We start from the raw sequence: 23,535 nt of genomic DNA, 5'->3' as shown, positions 1-23,535 counted from the left end.
CTGGTGCCGCAGTCCTCCTCGGCATCGTATCTCTTCTCAGCGCCAACTTGCACCTTGGCGCCGCATCTCTTCTCAGCCCCGACTCATGCGTTCATGCCATCTCATGCCTCAGTGCGGGCTCATGTCTTGGTGCCGGCTTGTGCCTCGGCACTGGCTCTGGCCTCGGCGCCAGCTCAGTTGTTGGCGCAGTGGTTGCCTGCACGGGCTGTTTCGGTGCCGGACAGCTTCTCAGTGCCGACTTGGCTAGCAGTGCCGGTTGTGCTCTTGATGCCGTTTTCGGCGGCTGATCTGATGCTGCTGCGACCGGCGTTGACTCCAGGCAGGATGGGACATGCGATGCCGACCCCAAAATAGAAGATACAGCAGGGCTAAGCACCAAGGTGCTGTGGGGCTTAGAGGACTTAGCCGTAGCATGTCTCACCAGAAAGCCCGAGGTGCCCGGTGTGTCCCCTGCACTCGTACTTCTAGGCTGAGTAGGGCCCCTTCCCCTCCTCATGGGACTTACGAGGCTATAACTCCCTTTGTTGTTGCTCTAGAGACAGCAGTCGGAGGGCTTCGTTGAAGAGGAGCATCTTCAACCTCATTTCTCTGTCTCGCCTTGTGCGAGCAGTTAACTTTGAACAACGCCCGCATTTTTGGGGGATGTGACCTTCCCCGAGGCACTGTATGCATCTGGCGTGTCCGTCCGATGCCAGCATGGCATCCCCACACGAGGTGCACTTTTTGAAGCCTGGGGAACTGGGCATTTTGAAAGAATCCGGCAAACTATGGCTAAACGTCTGCAGAGTAAAGTTTAACTATATACAAGAACGAAAGGTCTCTAAATATATATATATATATATATATATATATATATATTAAACTAACTATGAACTGCAAAAACACTAACTATAGGTAGGGGCTGAACTGGGACGAACAGACAGCAGAATAATTGTTATTCTTTCTTCTCCTCAGGTGGCGGCAGGAGCTCGTCCCAACTCCGTCTGCAACCGTGGACGGTTAGAAGGAACTGGTGGGACAAACTGCACATCGCAGGTGGCTTCTGCACATGCGTAGTCCTCCAGGGGCTACTGCTATAGGAAAATCTCCGGACTGCGACACCGGGACAAGTCCGACACCTGACAGTGGAGCACCCACGGGGACACTACTCGAAGAAGAACCTTCCCGTATAATTTTGCTATTGTATTACACAGAAAACTTGACCATGAATGAAGAGGTGGCTGCCGTATAACATTTTTGCGATTTTTAATAAAAAAGCCTTTGAAGTAATTACAATATAGTTTGAATTTGGATAGTCATGTTTACTTCTCCATTTTCCAGTATCCACTGGCAAAAACCATTCATCAGAACCCTCGGGATCCTTGAACACTATGCAGAAGTTACTACATTTTTTATAAAAAACATTTTTGCTATAATAAAGAAAGTTTAAATTAAACAATATGAAAGTTCATTTTCATTGCTCTTTCCAAACTTAGGTGAATCATTTCCAATTCAAACAATGCACAAAGAATCTAAAAGATGTTTCTAGATCTAACAATACATGTCCATTGGAACTACAGCACCCTATTCCGCACAATATTAATGACGACAAATATGGTTATTTTAGAAGGAACTCAGTGATTTCTGTTTCTATGTCAGGGTTGTTCCCCACTCTGACACTCCAAGTGCAGAGGATAGGGGCCTGCAAAGAGTTCAAAAGAAAAAAAAAACCCCACACCTTTGCCTCTATAGGCACTGGTTACCAAAAACTCCCCCCCCCCCCCATCACAATTCACAGATGTTGGGGAATTGCTGCCACTGAGCAATTTTTTTATCCCTAAAACCAGGGGTGAACACTTGAAACCACCCCCAAGAATACCCCAAGCTCTTCTGCCCCAAAAGAGCTTGAAAAAAGAAAAGAGAAAAACAAGCTGCAGTCTCTGGTACCTGACCCCTCAGTCAGAGGCATGTAGATACACACAGACAGACAGACTTTCCAGACACAAGAATCAAATCACCTTAAAAAAAGTGATTTTTATTACAAAACAAAGGATAAACTTGATAAAGCATACTTAGTTGCTAGATGTACAGAGCAACTAAGGAAAAATTAAAACACAGAGAAAAGTCTCTGGACACAATGCAAGATGGTAAATGCAGAGAGGAGGCATAAATTCACACAGAGGAGTTCAAACCAAACCACAACATAAACAAAAGTACTCTGATTGCAACTAGATCCGCTTTTCCTTTTACTGACTTCCAATTTTTATTTTGTTCAGTCCACTCCCATGCCCCAAATTCCTTGGAGACATGGCAGTCCTTACATCATTCTGTCTCTCTCAATTCCTGGTTATTCTCTCCCACACAAAGAAAGCAGGCAAGGAATCAATATCCAATTGAAATTTCAACACTATCTCGCTGGGTTCTCCTGGCCCCCTGGCCAACACATTTGCTAGCTACCTATTTAACCCCTTAGTCACCAGTGCTGGTCAGCACTCCTCTTGTTCATTACATTCCCCGTGTCCTTTTCAGTTTATTGCCAACATGAAAAGTTTAGCACCAGAAGAAGAATCATTTCCCCTGTGTAAAAAGAAGAAGCTTCAAATAGGAGTCACAAGAATAACTGCAAGTAACTATTAAGGTATACAACACTTATGTCATCTTTTGAGAAATCTAAATAACTGAATTTAAATTTTTATTTTGATAAAATGAAAGCTGTTCTGTTATGTCCAATGGTACATTAATAAGTAAATCACCAACACATATTTCAAACAGCAATATATTCTTTATTCAACTAATATTTTATTGCTTATTTAGGAACAACAAAAAGTTAAATGTGTATTTTTAAAGATGTTTGTAATTATAATAGGCTAAACACATTCTTTTCCATAAGGACACCCTGGAAACTCCCTGTATAAAACCATATATGCCTAATTTGAATTGTACATAAAAACCCCACATTATCAGCAACACAATACAATTTTACTGAATGTCCTTAATTGACAATTAGTTCTGAGAAATAATGCTGTTAGAACAGAAAATAAAACCAATCTTATTTGTAACTGTTTATTATACATTTTGAATTAATTAGAAAACACCTTATAGTAAGTCTCAAATTATGATAGAGGTTAAACCTGTTCTGGTACCTTTGGGATCTGAGTGGTCCTGAACAAGGGAATTTGCTGGACCAACAGAGGTCATGTGTCTGGGCTCCCTTAGAGTTCCCCCCTGGCTGCTGTCATGGGAGAACCTGGAGGCTTGACCTCCCCTTCAGCCCACCTGCCTTGCTCTGCTGCCCCCAGCCCACTCGCAGGGCTCTGCTCCCTGTCACCAGTCCCAAACAGGGCAGCAGCTGCTCCTGGGGTTCCCAGCCCCCAGATGCCTGGCCCCATGCAAGGCAGCAGCCACTCTTGGGGCTTACTGCCTGAACCTGTCAGACCATGGATGTTGCCGGACCAGAAAGTCCCAGACAAGAGAGGTTTAACCTGTAGTCCTTTTGTTATTATTTTGACATTAACTTGACTTAGACAAGGAAGCACATTGTGCTTCAGTTCTTCACTACGGAATGTCTCTCATTTAATTAACTATGTAAAAAACTGAAAGTCTACGATAGAGAACTGTTTCTATATAGCCTACAAATTACATAGATTCCACTGATATTTAAACCAAGCAATCCCTGTTTTGACAAAAGATAGATCATTACTGTTTATAGCCACATCCTTGTGTTAAAGAACTGTCCTTTGCTGTTGGCTATGACTAATAGTAATCTGAGACACCAGTTTTCTATACATATTTGCAATTTAATTACTTTATTGGGATACTTATCTTATTTAGTTTACTGGACTCTTACATCCTAAGTTATTTAAGCATATAACTAACTTTTAGGAGTCCCTTTTTGGGCAACGGGACCACTCACATGCTTAAAATTTGGTATATATTAAAGTACCTTACTGAATCAGAGACTCAGAGCTGAAATCAGAAATGGTTCAGAGTAGGGTTGGAAGAGACCTCAGGAGGTCATCAAGTCCAATCCCCTGCCCAAAGCAAGATCAAACCCAACTACATCATTCCAGTCAGAATTTTGTCAAGCATGGACTTAAAGCCTCTAAGGATGGAGATTCCACCACCTCCCTAGAGAATCCATTCAAGTACCTCACCATCGTCCTAGTGAAATAGTTTTTCCTAATATCCAAATGAGACCCACCCCCACTGCAACTTGAGACCATTGTTCCTCGTTTTGTCATCTGTCACCACTAAGAACAGCCTCTCTACATCCTCTTTGGAACCCCCCTGTGACGGGGTGAGGCAACCCTGCACTAAGGGTGCCCCCCCCAGCGAGGCAGAGAGAAGCGGCGTGGCTTTTCCCGCCGCTGTCAAGGACTCGGTCGGCAGGGCAGCCGGGACGCGCCGCTTGGCAGGCGGCTTAGCCAGCATGGACCCAAGCACCACGGGGGTTGACGGGGTGAGGAAACCCCACACGGAGGGTGGCCCCCCCCCAGCGAGGCAGGGAGAAGGGGCGCGGCTTTTCTCGCCGCCGCTGAGGACGCGGTCGGTGGTGCAGCCGGGACACGCCGCTCGGCAGGCGGCTTGACTGGCGCGGCCCCGAGCACCGCGGGGGAAGTGCTCCCCGCGCCGGGAGAGACGGTGGCAACGGGGGAGGAACACCACCCCACCAGCCTCGGAGCGGGCAGCCCCGCAGACGCCCCCGGGCAGCCATCTTCCCCACGGATGCCGGCGGCAAGGAGGACACCGGAGGTGAGTGACGACAGCTGGGGAGGAGAGGGTGGAGCCGTGGGCAAATGCAGGTGCAGGCGTTCTGGAAGAGAGGGGGCGGCACCCCCCCCCCATGTATACAAACCGCAGAGTCAGGAGGGGAAGGGCAGGCGAGGAGGACGATGCCGGATGAAGAGACTGAGAGGCACGAGGAAGCAGCGGGACAAGCCTACTGGTGAGCGGACGAGCGAGGCGTGAGGAAGCAGCCCAGGGCAGGTGCATATTGGAACCCGCGGGCTGATGTGTTGAGGCTCTGTGCCCCATCAGCCAGGTCGGGGGAGAGAGGTTAGTCTGTCCCACCTTAGGGCCCTGGGCTGGGGTCTGGAGAGAGGGAGGGCCCGGACCCCCCTCACCTCCTCGCTCGAGGGATCGTCTGGGTGACCGAAGGGAGAGTGACCAGTCACCGTTTAATGAAGACCGGGAGTGAATGAGACAGCGAACGGGGCGGCGGGACTGCCTGGGACAGGGTGAGCCCCTGTACCCCGTAACACCCCTGTCATGTAGTTGAAGGCTTCTACACAACTCAGTCTTCTCTTGTGTAGACTAAATAATTCTAGACCCTTTAGCCTCTCTTCATAAGTCATGTGCTTCAGCCCCCTAATCATTTTGGTGCCTTCCACTGGACTTTATCCAATGCATCCACATCTTTTCTGTAATGGGGGACTGTAACATACCAAATCAGTCTGGACTGAGTGCATCAGATCAGGGTAAAATGCTTAAAACCAGAGCTACTTATAACCCAAGATTGGGTTCCTTCCCTATAAGTTACCAAACCAGTCACACAGAGTACTTCAGCTGCCACCCTAACCAGCAAGAATTCTCACAAGCAAAATCCCTTAGATACCCCACTAACCACTGTGCCTCAAACAGCACAGAACCTTACACTAGTGAGAGGTTACAAAACACAATCTCATTAACTCTGAACAGGTTCTCAGTGTCCCAAAGGACCAGTCCTAGTCCCAGGTCAATTTATACCTTGGCTCATGCCCGAAAGAACACACTGGGACAATCCTTTAGAATGTAAAATCTAAAGGTTTATTAATAAAAGAAAGAAAAGGCTGAGCATGAGATTGTTAAAGAGAATACTTTACATACATTAATCACTCAGTTCTTGATGCAGGCTCTTAGCAGAGATATAACAAACTGCCAACTTAAAAGTCTCTGGTGTGCCTCCTATGTCAGGATGAGTCCACAAATCCTTCTGGGCCCTCTATCCTTACCAGTGGTGCTTTCAGAGCAGAGGGCAGGAGTGAAAACCATATGGAGGCACTCTCATGATATTTATAAAATCTTTCCATGGAGAAGGAAATTCTTTGTTCTCCTGGTACCTCCCAAACTGGAGCTGGTCACATGATCAAATGACCTCTCCATGTTCTTCACGAAAGTAGCCATGATGTACTTGCTGGCCTGCATGTTCCCAGATGCATTCCTCAGAAGTTTATTGCAAACCTTGAGGGCCTTTCTCTATGCAACCATTCCTCACAATAGGTGGCCAACTGCTGTTTCCCAGACAGGAAACATTTAAAATACAAGTACAGGGCTCACATTAATAACTTTACATATAAAATCATACAAGTATATGAGTAGCATACATATAATCAGCAAAGCATCAGCTTTCATTTGACACCGCACACTTTGCACAGAATTTGGGGCAAACGCACTGTAGAGGGAACACAGTGATTTGCCTGCTCACATTAAAATCCAATTACGTGACAGGGCCCAGAATTGGATGCAATACTCTAGATGTGCCCTCACCAGTTCTGAATAAATGGGAATAACTACTTCTCTATATCTGCTGTCAATGCTCCTCCTAACACACCCTAATATGCCATTAGCCTTCTTGGTTAAAAAGGGCACACAACTGACTCATATCCAGCTTCTCATCCACTGTTATTCCCAGGTCTTTCTTTGCCAAACTGCTGCTTAGCCAGATTGTCACCAGACTGTAACAATGCTTGGGATTCTTCCGGCTAAAGTGCAGGACTCTGCACTCTTCGTTGTTGAACTTTAGATTTTTTTGACCCGAACCTCCAATTTCTCTAGGTCACTCTGGACCCTATCCCTACCCTCCAACGTACCTACCTCTCCCCCTATCTTAGTGTCATCTGCAAACTTGCTGAGGGTACAATCTATCCCCTCATCCAGATCATTAATAAAGATGTTGAACAAAACTGGCCCCAGAACCGACCCATGGGTCACTCCGCTTGATACTGTCCACCAACTAGACATTATGCCGTTGATCACTACTTGTCAAACCCACAATCTAGCCAGCTTTCTATCCACTTTACAGTCCATTTATCCAATCCATAAATGGCAAGTATATGTGGGAGGCTATATCAAAACCTTTGCTAAAGTCAAGATAGATCACGTCTACCAGCTTCCCCATATCTACAGAGACAGTTACATTGTCATAGAAGGCAATCACATTGGTCAGGCATGACTTGCCGTTCGTGAATCCATGATGACTATTCCTGATCACTTCCAAGTGTTTCAAAATTAATTCTTTGAGGATTCCCTCCATGATTTTTCCAGGGACTGACGTGAGGCTGACCAGTCTGTAGTTCCCTGGATTGCCCTCCTTCCCTTTTCTAATGATGGGCACTACATTTGCCTTTTCCAATCATCCAAGACCTCCCCCATTCACTACAGATTTTCAAAGATAATCGCCAAGCCTCTACAATCACATCAGCCTAGTTCTTCAGCACTACTGGATGCATTAGATCCGGCCCCAAGAGTTTGTGTATGTCCAACTTTTCTAAATCAATCTTAACCTGTCCTTTCTCCACCAACAGCTGTGTTGCCTAGTAGTAGTGTAGGAGCTGACCTTGTCTTTGAAGACAGAGGCAAAAAAAATCATTGAGTACTTTTCCCACATCATCTGTCACTAGGTTACCTCCCTCACTCAGTAAGGGTCCCCAACCTTCCCTTATCACCCTCTTGCTAATATGCCTTTAGAAACCTTTCACATCCCTGGCTAGCTGCAATTCCAATTTGCTTTGGCCTTCCTGATTACACCTCTGCATTCTCAAGCAATATATTTATACTCCTCCGTAGTCACCCACCCAAGTTTCCACTTCTTGTAAGCTTCCTTTCTGTGTTTAGACCCACTTTTTGTAAGCTCCTGACACTTGGAAATGTATTCACATATTATTTGTACTGATAAAATCAAAATAAAATGTTAAAAATCATGTGCTCCCCTTCTCCATCTTCCTACTGAAAAAATTAACAGTTTAGAGACAAAAAGCTGTCCTCCACTCACTTCTCTTAACTGCTGCATATTTGAAAAGCCACGTCCATGCTTTCATAAATAACTTATTACTTCAACTGAAATGTGTTTATTTGGTATAATACTACAAGTTTGTACCAACAAAGAAAGACTCAAAAGACCCAATTCTTTTTCTGTCTTATAAAATCTAGACAGTCAGTTTTCATCAGTTTGAATTAAGAATTAATTTGACAAAATCTTTGCAATCATAATGACTATTACTTACAATGGCACTTGAATTTACTTTAACAAAAATGCAGATTTCTTCGGAATGAAATTAACTTTGTGTGGTTTGAAGACTCGCTGCTTAATATTCTGCTTTAAAATTTGAACTAAAAATGTCAAAGGTCACATTACAGATCAGCTGATTTCATTGTCTTGGTATGACCTGGATTAATGTTAGAGGTTTAATTTAAAATGCTATACACACCTAGCTATAATAATTAACAACCCTTTGTTTCAGAAATGCAACTTACAGTACACCAAGTGATTAAATGTACTTTTATGGTATATTTGAAACATATCATTTCAAATATTTAAGCGCTTACTTTCATTTTGTGGCCTGAATCTGTAATTGCCATAGCAACACATTAGGGTAGAAACAAGTACTTAATATAAAATATTTGTGGTTAATAACAGAGTACTTTACTTGCCTGAAATTCTGATATCGCTTAAAAATATAATAAAAACTCCATTTGACTAAAATTGTGCGGGTCACTTCCCTGAATTGGCACTAAGACTCGATAAGTAAAATTTTGCCTCCCATATCTTGTCTGGACTATAATCATTTAGAGAGAGAGAAGGTAGGGAATGTGATGTTTTTTATTGGACCAACTTCTGTTGGTGACACACACAAACATTCCTCATTATATATTGAAAATATCCCAGTTTAATGTAAGAAACAAGCACTGTGGATGTTACCTTTTTGCACAAAAACCCCTTTTTGTGCACGATCAGTATGATATCTTGCACAAAAAGGGGTTTCTGTGCAAAAAGGAAATGTCCATACTGCTTGTTTGTGTGCAAAAACCCCTAGTGCAAAAATGGATCAGAAGAGAGTATGCAAATAAAGCACAAGAAAATGCTAATCTGTGCTTCATTTGCATAGGCTCTTGTGGCAAAATTCGTAGTGTAGACATAGCCTGAGAGAAAATCACCCCAATACTGACAAAAATATACTGCTTATAAGCATTTATAGCTTAAAAGAATCAAATTATCCAGTATTAGCAATGTAAGCGACTAGCTGACTACTTGATAAGCACAGGCTAATCAGGTAATCAAGTCAGTACTCGACTAGTCGCTCCCACCCCTTTGCTGCTCCTGTAGGAGAAAGAGTCAGTGCTTGGGGGAGCTGGTTAAAAGTAGGTTTCCCACTGGCACTGTCTCCGCAGGGTGGTGTGGGTGGCAGGGGAGAAAGATGCAGCAGGAAAGATGCAGCGTGAAGAGGGACTGAAGCAGCTCCTGCTCATGCAGGTTCAACTGCTGTGCCTCTGCCTTTTAAATGTAGCAAGAGCCCCAAAGGGCTTCCCTCATAGGTCATGTTTTCTAGGTTTTTAATCATTTGTGTTTATCTTCTCTAGATCTTCTCCAATTTCTCTATGTCTTTCCTGAAATGTGGTGCCCAGAACTGAACACAATACTTCAACTGAAGCCTAAGCAGTGCTGAGCAGACTGGAAGAATTACTTCTGGTATCTCGCTTATAATACTTTTTCTTATACATCCCAGAACGTTGGTTACTTTTTTTGCAGCAGTGTTACACTGTTGATTGATAGTTAGCTTGTGGTCCATCATGACCCCTAGAACTCTTTTGGCAATACTGCTTCCTAGGCAGTCATTTCCCATTTTACATGTGTGTAACTGGTTGTTTCTTCCTAATAGGAGTATTTCACATTTGTTCTTATTGAACTTCATACTGTTTACCTCATACCATTTGTCTAGTTTGTGCAGATCATTAATAAAATATTTTAAAACAAGTGTTTTGGTCTCTTGGCTTCTTTGTTATACATAGTGTCTGTATTGTGTGAATGAGCGCAAAAATTCTATCACTCCTAAATTGCACATTTTCTCATCACAAGCCTCCATGTTTCCATACAAACAAAAACAAAGCAAAACAAAGCCATTCAAAAACAAACAAAGCCATACAAACAGCACAGCTGAGCTATTTCATCCAACAGAGACAAGAGAAATGTAACAGCCAGTAAAATTTTGTGGATCTAACTAATCCAAAGTGCCATGCCCTTTAATTTGTTAGGCATAGACTCCATTGCTCAAACTATTTTAAGACTCTTGGCTTCATGCAATAATAAAAAAAAGCAAAATGTTGGAATAAAAGTAAGAATTCATTCTGATAGATTTTTTTTTCTAATTTGAGGTCTTTTATCTACTATATATTTGAGTTTGTCTGTGCATGTGTCTGTCTGTTCAAGATCTCTTCCTAAATGGTAAGAGCTAGGGACACCAAATTCAGTATGCAGCTTCCTCTTATTAAAATGTAAACCAAAGTAAAGATTTGCTTGTGCCAGAAAAATGGGATGTGCCCGGAATGGGATGGCTTCTCATGAAATCATACAGAAAAGAGAGAGAATCACCAGGCAAGTGAACGGGGCACGCCCCCACCCATCAAGGACTGCCCTATCCCTGAGATTCCCACTCCTCAGATGCCCTTTAAGGAGGTCAGGAGGGGCTGAAGCTTCCCTCCCCCCTTTATTCCTATAGGAACACTGATGGCTGTTCTCCTTTGTCAAGGAGCGAGGGGAGAGTGCAGAGTTGGCTGCATTCATCCCCCTGGCCAGGGAATGCAGGGGGCAGAGGAACCTGACTTGCCCCACCTAGGGAATATGCACGCCTCTCCCGGCTGTGCCTGCTGGAGCTGCAACAACCATGGAGCGTCACTTCTCACCTGGCCTCAAGATGCTGTGATGAGAGCAGGTTGGGGGTAGTCCATTCTTCTGGGGCAGCTTGCATACTGATTCTCTAATCCCCAGCCACACCCCCGAACAATGATTTAAATGGGGGAAAAAAACCCATAAAAATTATTTGAGCTAAGGACCTGAGCAACGCTGAATAAATCATCTAGCACATCATAAAAGTACTAAAAATAGGGCTCAAAGCCATTTTCCCTTTTGCAACTTATGAAATTTAATTGTCAGTTATTTTAAATGTAAGGTCCAGTGTAAATTGTAATTTCTAACTTTTAGCCTTCAAACAGCAGATAACAGCCATGCTTGTTCTGTGAAATCAGCAATGAAGTAGATATGCTCAGCTATTACTAAGTAGAGATTATTTAAAAGAGGGCAGACTCACTAAAAACTACTGGACTCACTGATATGAAAAATGAATGCAGGAGGAGTTTAAATTATAGATTTCTATAATGTTATTTTCTACCAAATTCTCAAATATCTTATGGCTTTAAAAATCAACATGAAGAATACCTCATTACTCAATTTACTAGTTTAACTAAAACTACATAGGTTTATCTAGAAAGTCAGACTCTGAGGATCTGTGAAGCCCATGTCTGCGATGTTCCCTGCTTATCTTGGACTACAAATATTAGTGTTAAGCTCAGTTTTCATTTAAAAAATTTTCTCTAGCTATTTTCCTTATGAAGAAATTCTTGAAAATAAGCCAACCATTAGAGTAGAAAGTTTACCTCATTTTTCATTAACACTATCTACTTCAAGGTCCATGAAAAACTCAGCTACCATTCTTCCTTCATTTGAGAGGAACCTAGACAAATTCACAGCTGTGAAGATAATGTTGCTCAGATTTGCTGCTGAAGGCTGTAAGGTTGCTGCCAGCTTCTTTCCACCAAGTCACCTATAGCCATACTGATTCTAGAACTTCAATCGATATAATGTCCAGCTACAGAGCAGGGCAGCTTGATAAAAGATAATCCATAACACCATTTTACTTTAGAATGGCTGACTTGCTTGCTCTAGATGTATAATTTTGGTTTTACAGCTTTAAGCCAACTCACCTTTTATCCATTCCAAAAACTTTTCTTGGTTTCCTCCATCAATAAAATGGGGATAGTTAGTTACCCTGAAGAAGTGTTATGGTTAATTATTTGCTACACATTTTCCCATGTCCTGCAGTTCTGCCAATTAGTGAATGTATACAAGGTACTACAAAATCCTTCAGTGACTAGGGGCTTATAGTTCCTAGTCCTCTTAATTTGAGCAATTCTATCTTGTAAAACACTAAACATTGGCATGTCAGCAGAGATGTTTACCCGAAGATTTCCTAACATTCTAATTTTTTTTTGATATCTTAAATAGGGAATTGCCCCAACATAACTATCTGAAAAACCTCAAGCCTATACCAGTTCTGCACATAGCAGCGTAGATCATGGATAGAAAACAAAGGCCTGTTAAAAAACGTTGAAGAAAGCTCTTTTCTCCCTTTTTTGAGGAGGGAAAAAGAGTTTTTTTGCCACAAGCTTCAGGTGACAGCAGATATTACACAATACAGCAGTATTTAACTACTTTCACTGCAATCCTGAAATAAAATTGATCTTTAGGCAATGAACACTTCAGTTAAAAAAATCCCAAAACAGAACAGAAAGAAAAATGAACTTTCCTAGCTCTGAGTGCTATCACAAAGCAGCTTAGGGCCTCTTTTGAAGAGAAAACAAGTCCGGCATTTCTGTATTGGAACATGAGCCTTTCCTACTCCTCCTGTTGAAGAGAATATGGTGGCTCCAAAGGAAATGCCTGGTCTCCTTTATGGATCCTCATCAACCGCTATTCCATTTTTCACTGCATAATCTGTATGGACCAATTTCTGCTTCCTACTGCCATTGCTTAGAATTTTTAAGATTCTCATCATGCACTGAACATCAACATACTAATCAAAAAACCTCCAGAGAGAAACAGAGTTCTGCTAATTTTGATCTTCCTAGATAAAATTTGAGTCCCATATTAACTACAGCAATAGGGTAGAAATGTGCTTTTATCAATGACTCGTAAACCAACACTATACTCCTACTTTGCAATCTTCCCAACTGAATAATTTATTTAAAAGATTATTTTTTCTTTGAAGACATTTTTCAAAGATATACAAATTATGACTACATTGTCATTTCAAACCAAAAAAAACCACCCAACTTTTTTTCTGCTCTGATCTATCATTCTGCTTTAAAACTTCCATACAACACTTGTGACTGCCTACATTGTGAAAAAAGGAGCATGAAGCACCTTATAAAAACAGAGAATTAATAAGGTAGTTATAAGCATAAGCCCAAAAATTAAAATGGAAAAATGAAGAGCAGAAAGGGCTCCCAGATAAATGAAAACGTTTTGTAGGTTCACTATATGGATAACAAGCATAATTTTGTTGGTAGGGCTGGATTAAAACAATAAAGTGGCCTAGGTACATCTACACATATGGGTCCCTCTGGGTGTGTCTACACAGCAAAGTTACTTCAGAATTATCATGCCACTATTCTGAACAACTTTGAGAGCATCTACACAGCAAAACCGCTATTTTGAAATAATTTCAAAATAGCGGATGGCTTATTTTGAGTTCTGTAAGCCTCGTTCTACAAGGAATAGTACCTATTCTAAAATAGCTATTTCAGAATAGGGCCTGTGTAGACAGGGAATAGGGGGCCTCCTGCCCTTCTCAGGGTGCCTTGCTGAGAAGGCACTATCTCTATCTACACACAGGAAAACTCTACCCCTTTTCCCCTTCCCCTGGAGCCCTTAAAGCTGCAGACTCTACAGCTGCAGACTCTACAAGGTTTGCGGCTTGCAGCAAGCCTGACAGCCCTGAGCCATCTTGCAGCTGCCACTGACTGCATTTAGGCCACGAGGAGCAACACTGATGGTGTCACCCAGCCTTCCACTGCTCCCCAGGAGCATTCAGACAGCTTCTAGGAGCCTGCCAGGGGCTGCAAACAACGTGCGCCTTTCTGGTCTGGTGCGGAGATCCTGGGCCTTATTGAGGTTTGGGTGGACGAGACCAACCTCCAGAATCTACACCAGATTCAGGAATGTGGATGTGTATTGCCATGGCCACATGGCAGACAGTCTGGCCTCAAAAGGTTACATCCGCATCCAAGAGCAGGTGTGGATGAAGGTTAAGGAGCTCTACCAGGGCCAAGGAGGGCAGCTCCCGAACCAGGGCAGAGCTGCAAAGCTGCCCTTATTTTAAGGAGTTTGATCGCATTCTGGAAGGCAGGGCAGTCCCTTTTCCCTACCCCAGTTAAAGACTCCGGGCTGAAGATGCCCGTCATCTTTATTGGGGGGAGAGATGATGGCGATAGGGTGGGAGAGTGGGATCAGGATCCAGACGAAGACAGCCTGAGAATGCAGCTGACCCAGGAGCCCTGAAGCCTCCCTGTGGACGTGTCCCAGGCGTCATCTGAGGCTGGGGAAAGTACATCATGTGACTGCTATCAATTCCCCTTCATACAGGGGGTGGAAGGGATGGCCGAGCAGAGGGGAGGTGAGTGCTCCACGTTTGGTCCTTGCTGGACATGGATCATGCAGCAACTTGTGCACGTGGGAGCATATGCCATGCCGCTCCTGGGCACGTGGCCCCAGGAGGCTGCCTCAGAGGCCTCTTGGGCTAGGGTGTATGGAGAGGCCTGCCATGCTCCTGAACCCAGAGTAGGACACCCTCCCTCCATAAGCCACCTCTAGCGCACGTGCACGCGCACACACACACACACACACACACACACACACACACACACACACGGCCATGCCCTCAGTCTAAGGGCAGCTCCCACTCTCAGAGACATCTGGGCCCACTGGCCTGGCTCCAAGCTCGTCATCTGTGGCAGAGCCAAGAACTGTCGCTCTTGGCTTGAAGATGGGGGCTGGGCTTCAGGCACTTTGTCCCCTGGGATGACTGACCATCCCTCTTTGTTCTCCACAGCCAGACCAGCTGCCAGGGGAAGGTGGACAACATGCTCCTGCACACAAGGCTTCCACAGGCACATCCGTCCCAAGGAAGAGTACTAGAGGAAGCACCTGGCAGCACTGAGCCGTGCACCACACCATCCAGGGCTGGGACCAGGACCACCTGCAACTACGGCAGGAGAGTTGGCGGGAGCTGCTTGTTCAGGGCTGCTCCCTGTGCAATGATGCATACTCCTTTGTGCAGAGCATGCTGCTTCCTCCCGCTCCAGCCTCTGCTCCATCCCCTGCTGTTGCTACTCCTCCCACTTCCTTTTCCCCTCCCACTTCTCTCTCCATACCCAGTCTCCCTCCTACCCCCCCCCCCCCCATGGACACCGAGGCCCCAGCACCCATGGTGGTGGGATCCACAGAGCCCGTCACCACTCCGAACCCTGAGCCTCTCCTCCCGCTTCCTCCTTCCAGGTTTTCAACACCCCCCTTCTTCCACCCTCTCTTCCCCTCTCCCAGGTTCTTTCCCCAGTTTCTTTGATCCCATAGTTATGTAAAATACAGAGTGTTTAGTTTTGGAAAAAAAAAGTGTCTTTTTTTCAAATCAGGAAAGGGGGGGCAGTGAGGAGTGAAGCAGAAGCCCCCAATGGGGTGGCCCACAGGTGAGTGTCACTGGTGCCCCAGGGAGAAGCTCTCCCTCAGGGCCTTCCAGATGCACACAGCTCCCTGATGGGTCTGCCAGATGGCAGCCATGCACATAGGCCCTGCCTAAGCAGTCAGCCTCTGCCCCCACCATGGCAGGAAGGCCTCCCCCTTGCCTTTGTACATGCTGTGCAGAGAAGCAGCCACCACATGTGGGATGTTGTGCTCCCCGAGGTCCAGGCGGGTGAGGAGACATCTAACATGCACCTTCAAGCGTCTGAAGGTACCCTTGACCACCATGAGGGACCAGCTTAGCCTGGCATTAAATGCCTGTCGTGAGGGGTTGAGGTGGCCGGTGTATGGCTTCATAAGCCACGGCTGCAGGGAATATGCCACGTCCCCCACCAGGGTGATGGGGTGGTGCAAGCCCCTTCCCTGGGAGGGTTTTTTCTGTCCCACCCACACAAAGCCCTGCCAGGGGTGCGTGTGATTACAGGGCATTATTCCTGGTGAGTGGGAGAAGGTACGGGGGGGGGAGGGGGACTCCACTATCCCAAGTCCATGTGCCTGACCTTGATGTTGCAGTCAGGGAAGAAGTTCCAGTGTGCAGCTTCTGGAACATGCTCGAGTTCCTGAAGACATGTGCGTTGTGCGCCTTCCCCAACCATCTGACATATATGTCCATGAACTGGTCCCGGTGGTCAGTCACATAAAGTCATGAAATCATTGGGCTGGAAGATACATCAGGAGGTCACTGAGTCCAACCTCCTGCCCAAAGCAGCATGAACCCCAACTAAATCGTCCCAGCCAGGGCTTTGTCAAGCTGGATCTTAAAAACCTCTAGGGATGGAGATTCCACCACCACCCTAGGTAACCCATCCCAATGCTTCACCACCCTCCTAGGGAAATAGTTTTTCCTAATATCCAAATTAGACCTCCCTCACTGTAACTTGAGACTATTGCTCCTTGTTCTGCCATCTGTCATCACTGAGAACAGCCTCTCCCCATCCTCTGTGGAACCTTCCTTCAGGAAGTTGAAGGCTGCTATCAAATCCCCGCTCACTCTTCCCTTCCACAGACTAAATAAACCCAAATCCCTCAGCCTCTCCTCGCAGGTCATGTGCTCCAGCCCCCTAATCATTTTGGTTGCCTCTGCTGGACTCTCTTCAATGTGTCCACATCCTTTTTGTGGTGGGGAGCCCAGAACTGGATGCAATCCTCCAGATGTGGCCTCACCTGTGTAGAATAAAGGGAAATAATCATTTCTCTAGATCTGCTGGCAATGCTCCTTCTAATGCAACCTATGCCGTTAGCCTTCTTGGCTACAAGAGCACACTGTTGACTCATATCAGTTTCTCATCCACTGTAATCTGCAGGTCCTTTTCTGCCAAACTTCTACCTAGCCAGTGAGTCCCCAGACTATAACAATGCTTGGGATTCTTTCATCCCAAATGCACTTGTCTTTGTTGAACATCATCAGATTTCTTTTGGCCCAATCCTGTAGGTCACTCGGGACCCTATCCTTGCCCTACAACATATCTACCTCTCCCCTTAGCTTAGTGTCATCCGCAAACTTACTGAGGGTACAATCCATCCCCTCATCCAGGTCATGAATAAAGATGTTGAACAAAACTGACCATGGATCTAATTCTTGGGGCAATCTTCTTGAAATCGATTGCCTCAAGATGTGAAGTTCTTAGATAGCTTAGCATAAGTTTTGACACAAAGAAAACAGCACACTAAATAAAGACTTTTTAGACAACTTCAGATCATTAGGTCAAGGATTTTTAAGGACATTATTACTTCTGAAATGAAAATGTGTGAAAAACCTACCTATACTCCTAAAAGAAGAGAAAAATTATGTCCTATTGTCACAGACACCTCCCCTGCATGTTGGAGTGCCTCCTAATGGCTTTATCTTGGGATTAACTCTTTTAGCCTGACATCCTCTTTGTGGTTTCTTGTCCCATTGTCCCACCATCTTTGTCTGCAGCGCTTGCATTTCAGGAGCTGCAGTGCTGCCTTCATGGTTCAGCCCATTGGCCAAGTCACTGAAGTCTTTCTCTTCCAGGATACTAGCCACATCTTCTTCATCATTGCTCACAGCCTTGGCTTAGCCACCACTACAGTGGTGACAACAACATGTGGCCTCAGACAGCCTCCAAATTCACTGCCCAGGTTGTTCCATTCATTCAGTGACTGGAAGGGGAACTCAGGCCTGTTCTCTACTCTGGTTTCCAATCCAGAACCTTATCTCCAGAAGCAAAGGTCTGGGCTGTTGGAAAGCAGGCTTTTTCTGACCACGGCCTTCGCGTATAGCCCATTGTGACGGCGCATTGGGGGTCCCCCGTCTTCTGCACCCCGAAATGGCACAAACAGACTGCACCAGCCGGTGGAGTAGAGGAAGTTTATTGCCTCTCCAGGATACAGCACAGCACAGATGTAATCTGGTCACAGAGCTGGGCTAGGATGCCTCAGGCCCCCTTGAGATGGGGGAGACTGGGCCCCTAAACTCCAGTCCCTTTCCCTAGGCTGTCTCCTCCATGCTTCCAGCCAGCAACTCCCTAACCCTCTTCCAGCCCTGCCCCCCAGCCAGGGCAGCATTCCACCTTCCTTTGTTCCTCTCCATGGGGGGTGTCTGGTTCAACAAGTTTGGCATTACCTTTGCATAGTGAGGTTTTCCCTGCTGGGTCTTGCTCCAGACAGCAGAGGTCACCACAGCCCAGCAAGTACCCCCACTACGTCACACCCATCCAGCAGCACAAAGCACTCACAGAAAATGCAGGCCTCTGACACACTTTGAGAAAGCATAGCTTGTAAGCGCACAATGCGGGTTTTGTGAATGGAATTTGACTTTACAGACATCCTGAGACTCACAGGCGCCATAAAATAGGGAGGTGAGCCTGACTAGATAGTGCCAGCTGCACTTACAGATAAGCCTCATTTGACCGTAGCTTGACCGGTCTTAGGGGCAAGGGAAAAAGTAAACATAGGGTAATAAAACACAACTGTCTCACACTAACTATGCCCCATCTGGTCCTGTCCACAAGGGGATCACGCATACATCACGAAAATTCCTATAGGGCAGTATTGTCATACTACCTCGTCACTAGCCTATCAGGCCCTGCCAAATGGAGACCCTAGCATGGCATTAGACACCGAATTTTTGTATAAAAGACCCTCTACCCCTTTGTTCGATGGAGGTTCCGTGTATTGAGGGCACGTGTCTTTTTTTGCCCGGCTAAAGGATTGATCACCCTGAGGCTGCCTCCCCACCCTTCGAATCAAATATAGGGGTGCACGAGTCCTGAGCATGCTCCGAGTTCTAGTGTGTCTTTGTGTTATCGTTGCAGGATTTGTAAGTATTGCTTAAATTTATTAATTGGTGGTTTAGTTAATAGTTAAGCTGCATAGATTACATCCTATAATCCTGTGAAATATAAGTAAGTCATATTAATTATATTGTATAGATAGTGTGATTTTGTGCTATGTGAAAGGGTTAAGTTTTAGCCCAGGTATAAGTGTTAGAAGAAAAACCCAGGAGTTGTCAACTGGTAACAGTAAAAAAAAAAATCAATGACTAACTCCACCAGCTGTCCTAAAGGGACATTGGAGGGATTGGCTGTGGGTGGTTCTTTTATTATCATTATTTTGGCTTTGTTTTTTGTATTTTTCATTTGTATGCTGCGTTGTCTTAGGCGAATTAGAGATAGTGATTTGATATAAGTGAATTGTAATCAAAGAATTGTAATCAGTTGGGTATAATTGTGCCCAAGCTTTTCTACACTGTAAAAGTATTGAGCAATTGCTAGTTTAAACACCTATTTGGTAATTGTTGGTTTTGACCACTTAATAAAAAATCATTTGTTTCACCATCATCCAGTAGTTTTCACTGGGTAGTCGGCTTTAACCCTTGAGGCTCCCATCACATCACAGAACCAAAGTGTAACATGGGCAACCACAAATATTCCTGCTGCTCTCTTCCACTACTTCCTACTTGCCTATTCCAGGCTCTCAGGGTATGTCTAGACTACAGGCTTTTGTCAACAGAAGTATTGCATCAAGACTGCATCAAGCGGATAGACAAAGTCATTTGCTTTGTCGACAAAGAGCGTCCAGACTGCCGAACGCTCTGTCAACTCAAAAAGGCACTCAAAACTGCTTCTGCCAGGTCACAGGGGCAGCATGTACTTCCTGGTGCTGCTGCCTGCCCTTTGCAGAGATACATGCTAAAAGGGACCCCCCGACCAGGCGTTGCTCTGCTGCCTTGCTTACCTCCTACAGAGACAGCAAAGGTTTTGCAGTGCTTGCTGAGAGTGACCTGCTTCCTGACACAGCACAGCAGTTTGGGTGGTTGGTTTTTTTTGGAAGGTTTTTCTGATCCCTTTGTTTGCCATGGAGCCAGAGCTGACCCCACTCCATAGTGCTTCAAATGCTGCTGCAACTGCATGAGACTTTCATGCTGTTAATGCCTGGTCTGGATTCTGCACCCAAGCTGGAGCCCCTACTTCAGGATGCAGCAACACTGTTCTTGCCTCCAAACTTTTCCCAGGAGATGCGATTTTGGAGGCTGGAGACAAGTACAGACTGGTGGGACTGGCTGGTAATGGAGCAGTGGGTTGACCAGGCTTGGCTCCAAAACTTCAGGATGCAGAAGTCCACCTTCGTGGAGGTCTGTACCTGGCTTACCCCTGCCCTGCAATGACAGGACACTCACCTGCACCCTGCCATCCTGCTGGAAAAGAGGGTAGCTATTGCCCTCTGGAAGCTGGCCACTCCTGACAGCTACCGGTCAGCGGGACACCATTTCGGTGCGGGGAGATCTACTGTTGGTGCCATGTTGATGGAGGTAAGTCTCTCGGTGAGGAGAGTGGGGTGGGGGTAGTCCATGAGGGCTAGGGGGACTGTACCAGGAGAGAGCGGGGGGGAGGGCAATGGAGGGGAGATGGTGGAGGGCTCCTGGCCTCACTCCACCATACTGCTGGGAGCAATCACCGGGGGAGGGACAGGGAGAAGACTCCTGGGGTCTTGGGGGGGATAGAGGCAGGGTACCTCCCAAGGACTTGGGCAACACCTCTAACTTCATATTGTGTGTGTTTGTATGTGTCTATTTCTTCAGGTGATAAGGGCCATCAACTCGGAGCTGCTGAACTGGATTGTCCACCTCGGAAACCTAGACACCATCATGACTGGTTCTGCTGGGCTGGGATTCCCAAACTGCGGAGGAGCACTCGATGGAACTCACATTCCCATCCATGCACCGCCCCATCGAGCAGCCTGTTATATTAACCGAAAAGGGTACTTCCATTGTGCTGCAGCCCTGATTGACTACCGTGGACTATTTACGGACATTTGTGTGGGGTGGTTGGGCCGGGCACACGATGCTCGGATCTTCCAGAATTCATACCTTTACGAAAGGCTGCAGGCTGGAACCTTCTTCCCACAGCGAACCTTTGCTGTTGGGGACATGGAGATGCCAGTCTGCATTGTGGCCGATGTGGGGTACCCCCTCATGCCCTGGCTCATGAAGCCATACACAGGGCATCTGAACCTAAGCAGGGAAGTCTTTAACGTGCACCTGACATGCGCACATTTACAAGTGGAATGCGCGTTTGGCCGGCTGAAGGGAAGGTTTAGGTGCCTGCTCACTCTCCTCGACATGTGGGAACACAATATCCCAGAGGTGGTGGCAGTATGTTGCGTCCTCCACAACCTGGTGGAGAGCAAAGGGGAAGCCTTTCTCCCAGGCTGAGGGCCAATGGCTGGAGGGGAGGCGGTTTGAACAGCCTTGGACAGCTGCCGTTCGCCAAGCCTATCAGGTGGGGGTCCACATCCAGGAGGCTCTGCATGAACGCTTCTCAGCTGGAGCCCAATTACTCCCCAAGGTCTCCCCAATGGGGCCTGTGGGCCTGCCCCCCATCCCAAAACCTTCCCTCCATCAGCCTCTGAACAGTTAAGGCACACACACCATGTTAAACATGAAAAATATAATGTTTATCAAGGAGTAACGTTAGAATTTGCAACTGTTATAAAAATAGAATTGTTCAACAACTGTTAAAAATAAACTTTTTTTGAACTATTAACATGTGTTTATAACTGTGGTAGGAGGGGGGATTTCAATCTGGAGGGAGGGAGGGAAGGAGGACAGACAGTTTAAGGATAATGGTGGTATCGCCTGGGCCTCAAGGCTTTGCCACCTCTTGTCCGTGGACCCTGCCATCCTCAGGCTTGAGTTGGGAATGCAGATGGCTCTGCTCTAGTGGGGGAGGGGGGAGGGAGAGTGGGGCAGGGCTGGAGGAGTGGCAGGGACAGGAAGGGGGGTTTAGAGGGGGCTGGAGCTGGATGGGCAGGAGGAGTCCCCAGGGGGAGAGGACCTGGCACAGCCAGGGCCTCCCGGAGGGTGGCACACATTGCGCTCCACTGCGGTAGGAAATCGTTAAGCAGGCAATTATGCCAGCGAGCCTCCTCCTTGGATCTTTCGGACATGGTCTCCTGCATTTTGGCCATGGTCCCCTCAATTTTCTCCATCGCCTCCACAAGAGGTCATTATAGGCCCTCCAATGCTTGCGGGTGCTGTGGGACTGTGTGGGTGGTGGCACTGGTGTTGCCCGGTGGTCAGCAGCAGCAGGTCCGGCTGTGGAGGAGGAGAGGGAGATCCGATCAGTGTTAGGACTACACACACAAGTCCTTACAACAAGAGATGAGAATGTTGTTACTGTAAGACCACGTCTGGCCCTGCCAGCTGCCTTGACCTCACAGGGGCCCCGTTGTGGCTAGGGCAATGTTCACCTCCACCCCCTACATCCTCTCCCCCTCTACCATGGCCATGCAGGCCAGGTAAGTTTGCAGCCACAGTGGAACAGGGGCCTGCAGCACTTTGGGTCTCCCATGGCTCCCACCCACATACCCACCACCTGCCCACCTGCTTGTGTGCACACAGAGAGATGCAAGCTGTCCAGGAGGACCAAGATGTGCACATTGCTCTGAATCCTCTCTGCTCCCACTTCCCCCGTTCTGTCTGTGACTCTGACTGCACTCACCTGATGTTCCTTCGCCAGCGTTGGAAGATGCCTGTGAGGCTTCCTGAGTCTCCGGGATAGGCTGCAGGGTCAGGATCAGGATGTCCTCTGTCTGCTGCTCTTCCTCCTTCTCCTCCACATCTTCCCTGGGGACCTCCTGCCAGCCCTGCTGCACTGGTGTGTGCAACCCTGTCTGCATGAGCACCAGTGCAGACATAGGTTCCTGGCCTCCCAGGATGCGGTCCAGTTCATTATAATAGGCTCAGTGCATCGGGGCTGCACCTGATGCTGAGCTCTGCTCTCGGGCCTTCACGTAGCCCTGCCGAAGCTCTTTAACTTTGGCCTGGGACCTGTTGTCGTGTCCTGGGGTGATGCCCTTTATCAGTCAGCCCTTGAGTCATGCAGCCATAGATGTTGGCATTCCTGCGCCGGGTGTGCAAGGCCTGGACTGCTTCCTCCTCCCCCCCACAGTTCGAGTTGTGTCAGGACCTCTGGCCCTGACCAGGCTGGGGCTCTCTCTCTCACCTGAGGGAACCTGAGCTGGCTCCCTCAAAGGCCCTTGGAAGCCTCGTGGCTCTGGAGCTGCACACATGGCCACGTGCAAGTGAAGCTGGGAGAGCTGGGTGCTGACTGTGTTGGTCTGTGGCCAGCTTTCTGTCAGAATGCCTACCAGGGGTGTCTGTGCCTTTAAAACATGGCTACAGACAGGAACAAGAGGTTTTCCCTGAAGGAGTGTCCAGCAGGGGGTTTCCTTGGAGGTCTTCTTTTGTCGACAAAAGAAACCCCTGCATCTAGACTGCCCTTTTAGTTGACAGAACTCTGTTGACAAAGGCATTATGCCTCGTAAAATGAGGTTTACCGGCGTCGACAAAACTGCCGTGTTCTGTCTACTTACTGTCAACAGAAAGCGACAGTAGTATAGATGCAGGTATAGTTTTGTTGACAAAAGCCCACTTTTGTCGACAAAACCATGTAGTCTAGACACACCCTCAGTCTTTACCCTTG

The 23,535-nt window shown here is 46.6% G+C and overlaps 1 protein-coding gene across 11 annotated transcripts in view; it reads right to left on the bottom strand.

The window, feature by feature from the left end:
* The window catches only part of CCSER2 (coiled-coil serine rich protein 2), a 223,055-nt gene that overhangs the window by 91,285 nt on the left and 108,235 nt on the right, over positions 1-23,535 (bottom strand). The window contains exon 7 of one of the 11 annotated variants that reach the window (XM_075934846.2): positions 1,802-16,747. The exons of 9 other annotated variants lie outside the window; for them this stretch is intronic. In XM_075934846.2, the coding sequence (XP_075790961.2) occupies positions 16,649-16,747 (99 nt within the window). In that variant the 3' untranslated portion in view covers positions 1,802-16,648. Of the gene's footprint in view, positions 1-1,801; positions 16,748-23,535 lie in introns of those variants that run through there. One more of the 11 variants, XM_075934847.2, reaches the window with a different exon arrangement.

This window comes from Pelodiscus sinensis, chromosome 8 (genome assembly GCF_052426305.1).
Source record: "Pelodiscus sinensis isolate ZL-2025 chromosome 8, ASM5242630v1, whole genome shotgun sequence".
Lineage (NCBI taxonomy): Eukaryota > Metazoa > Chordata > Testudines > Trionychidae > Pelodiscus > Pelodiscus sinensis.
Note: the sequence above shows the minus strand (reverse complement) of the source record. Positions and strands in the feature narration are given on the sequence as shown.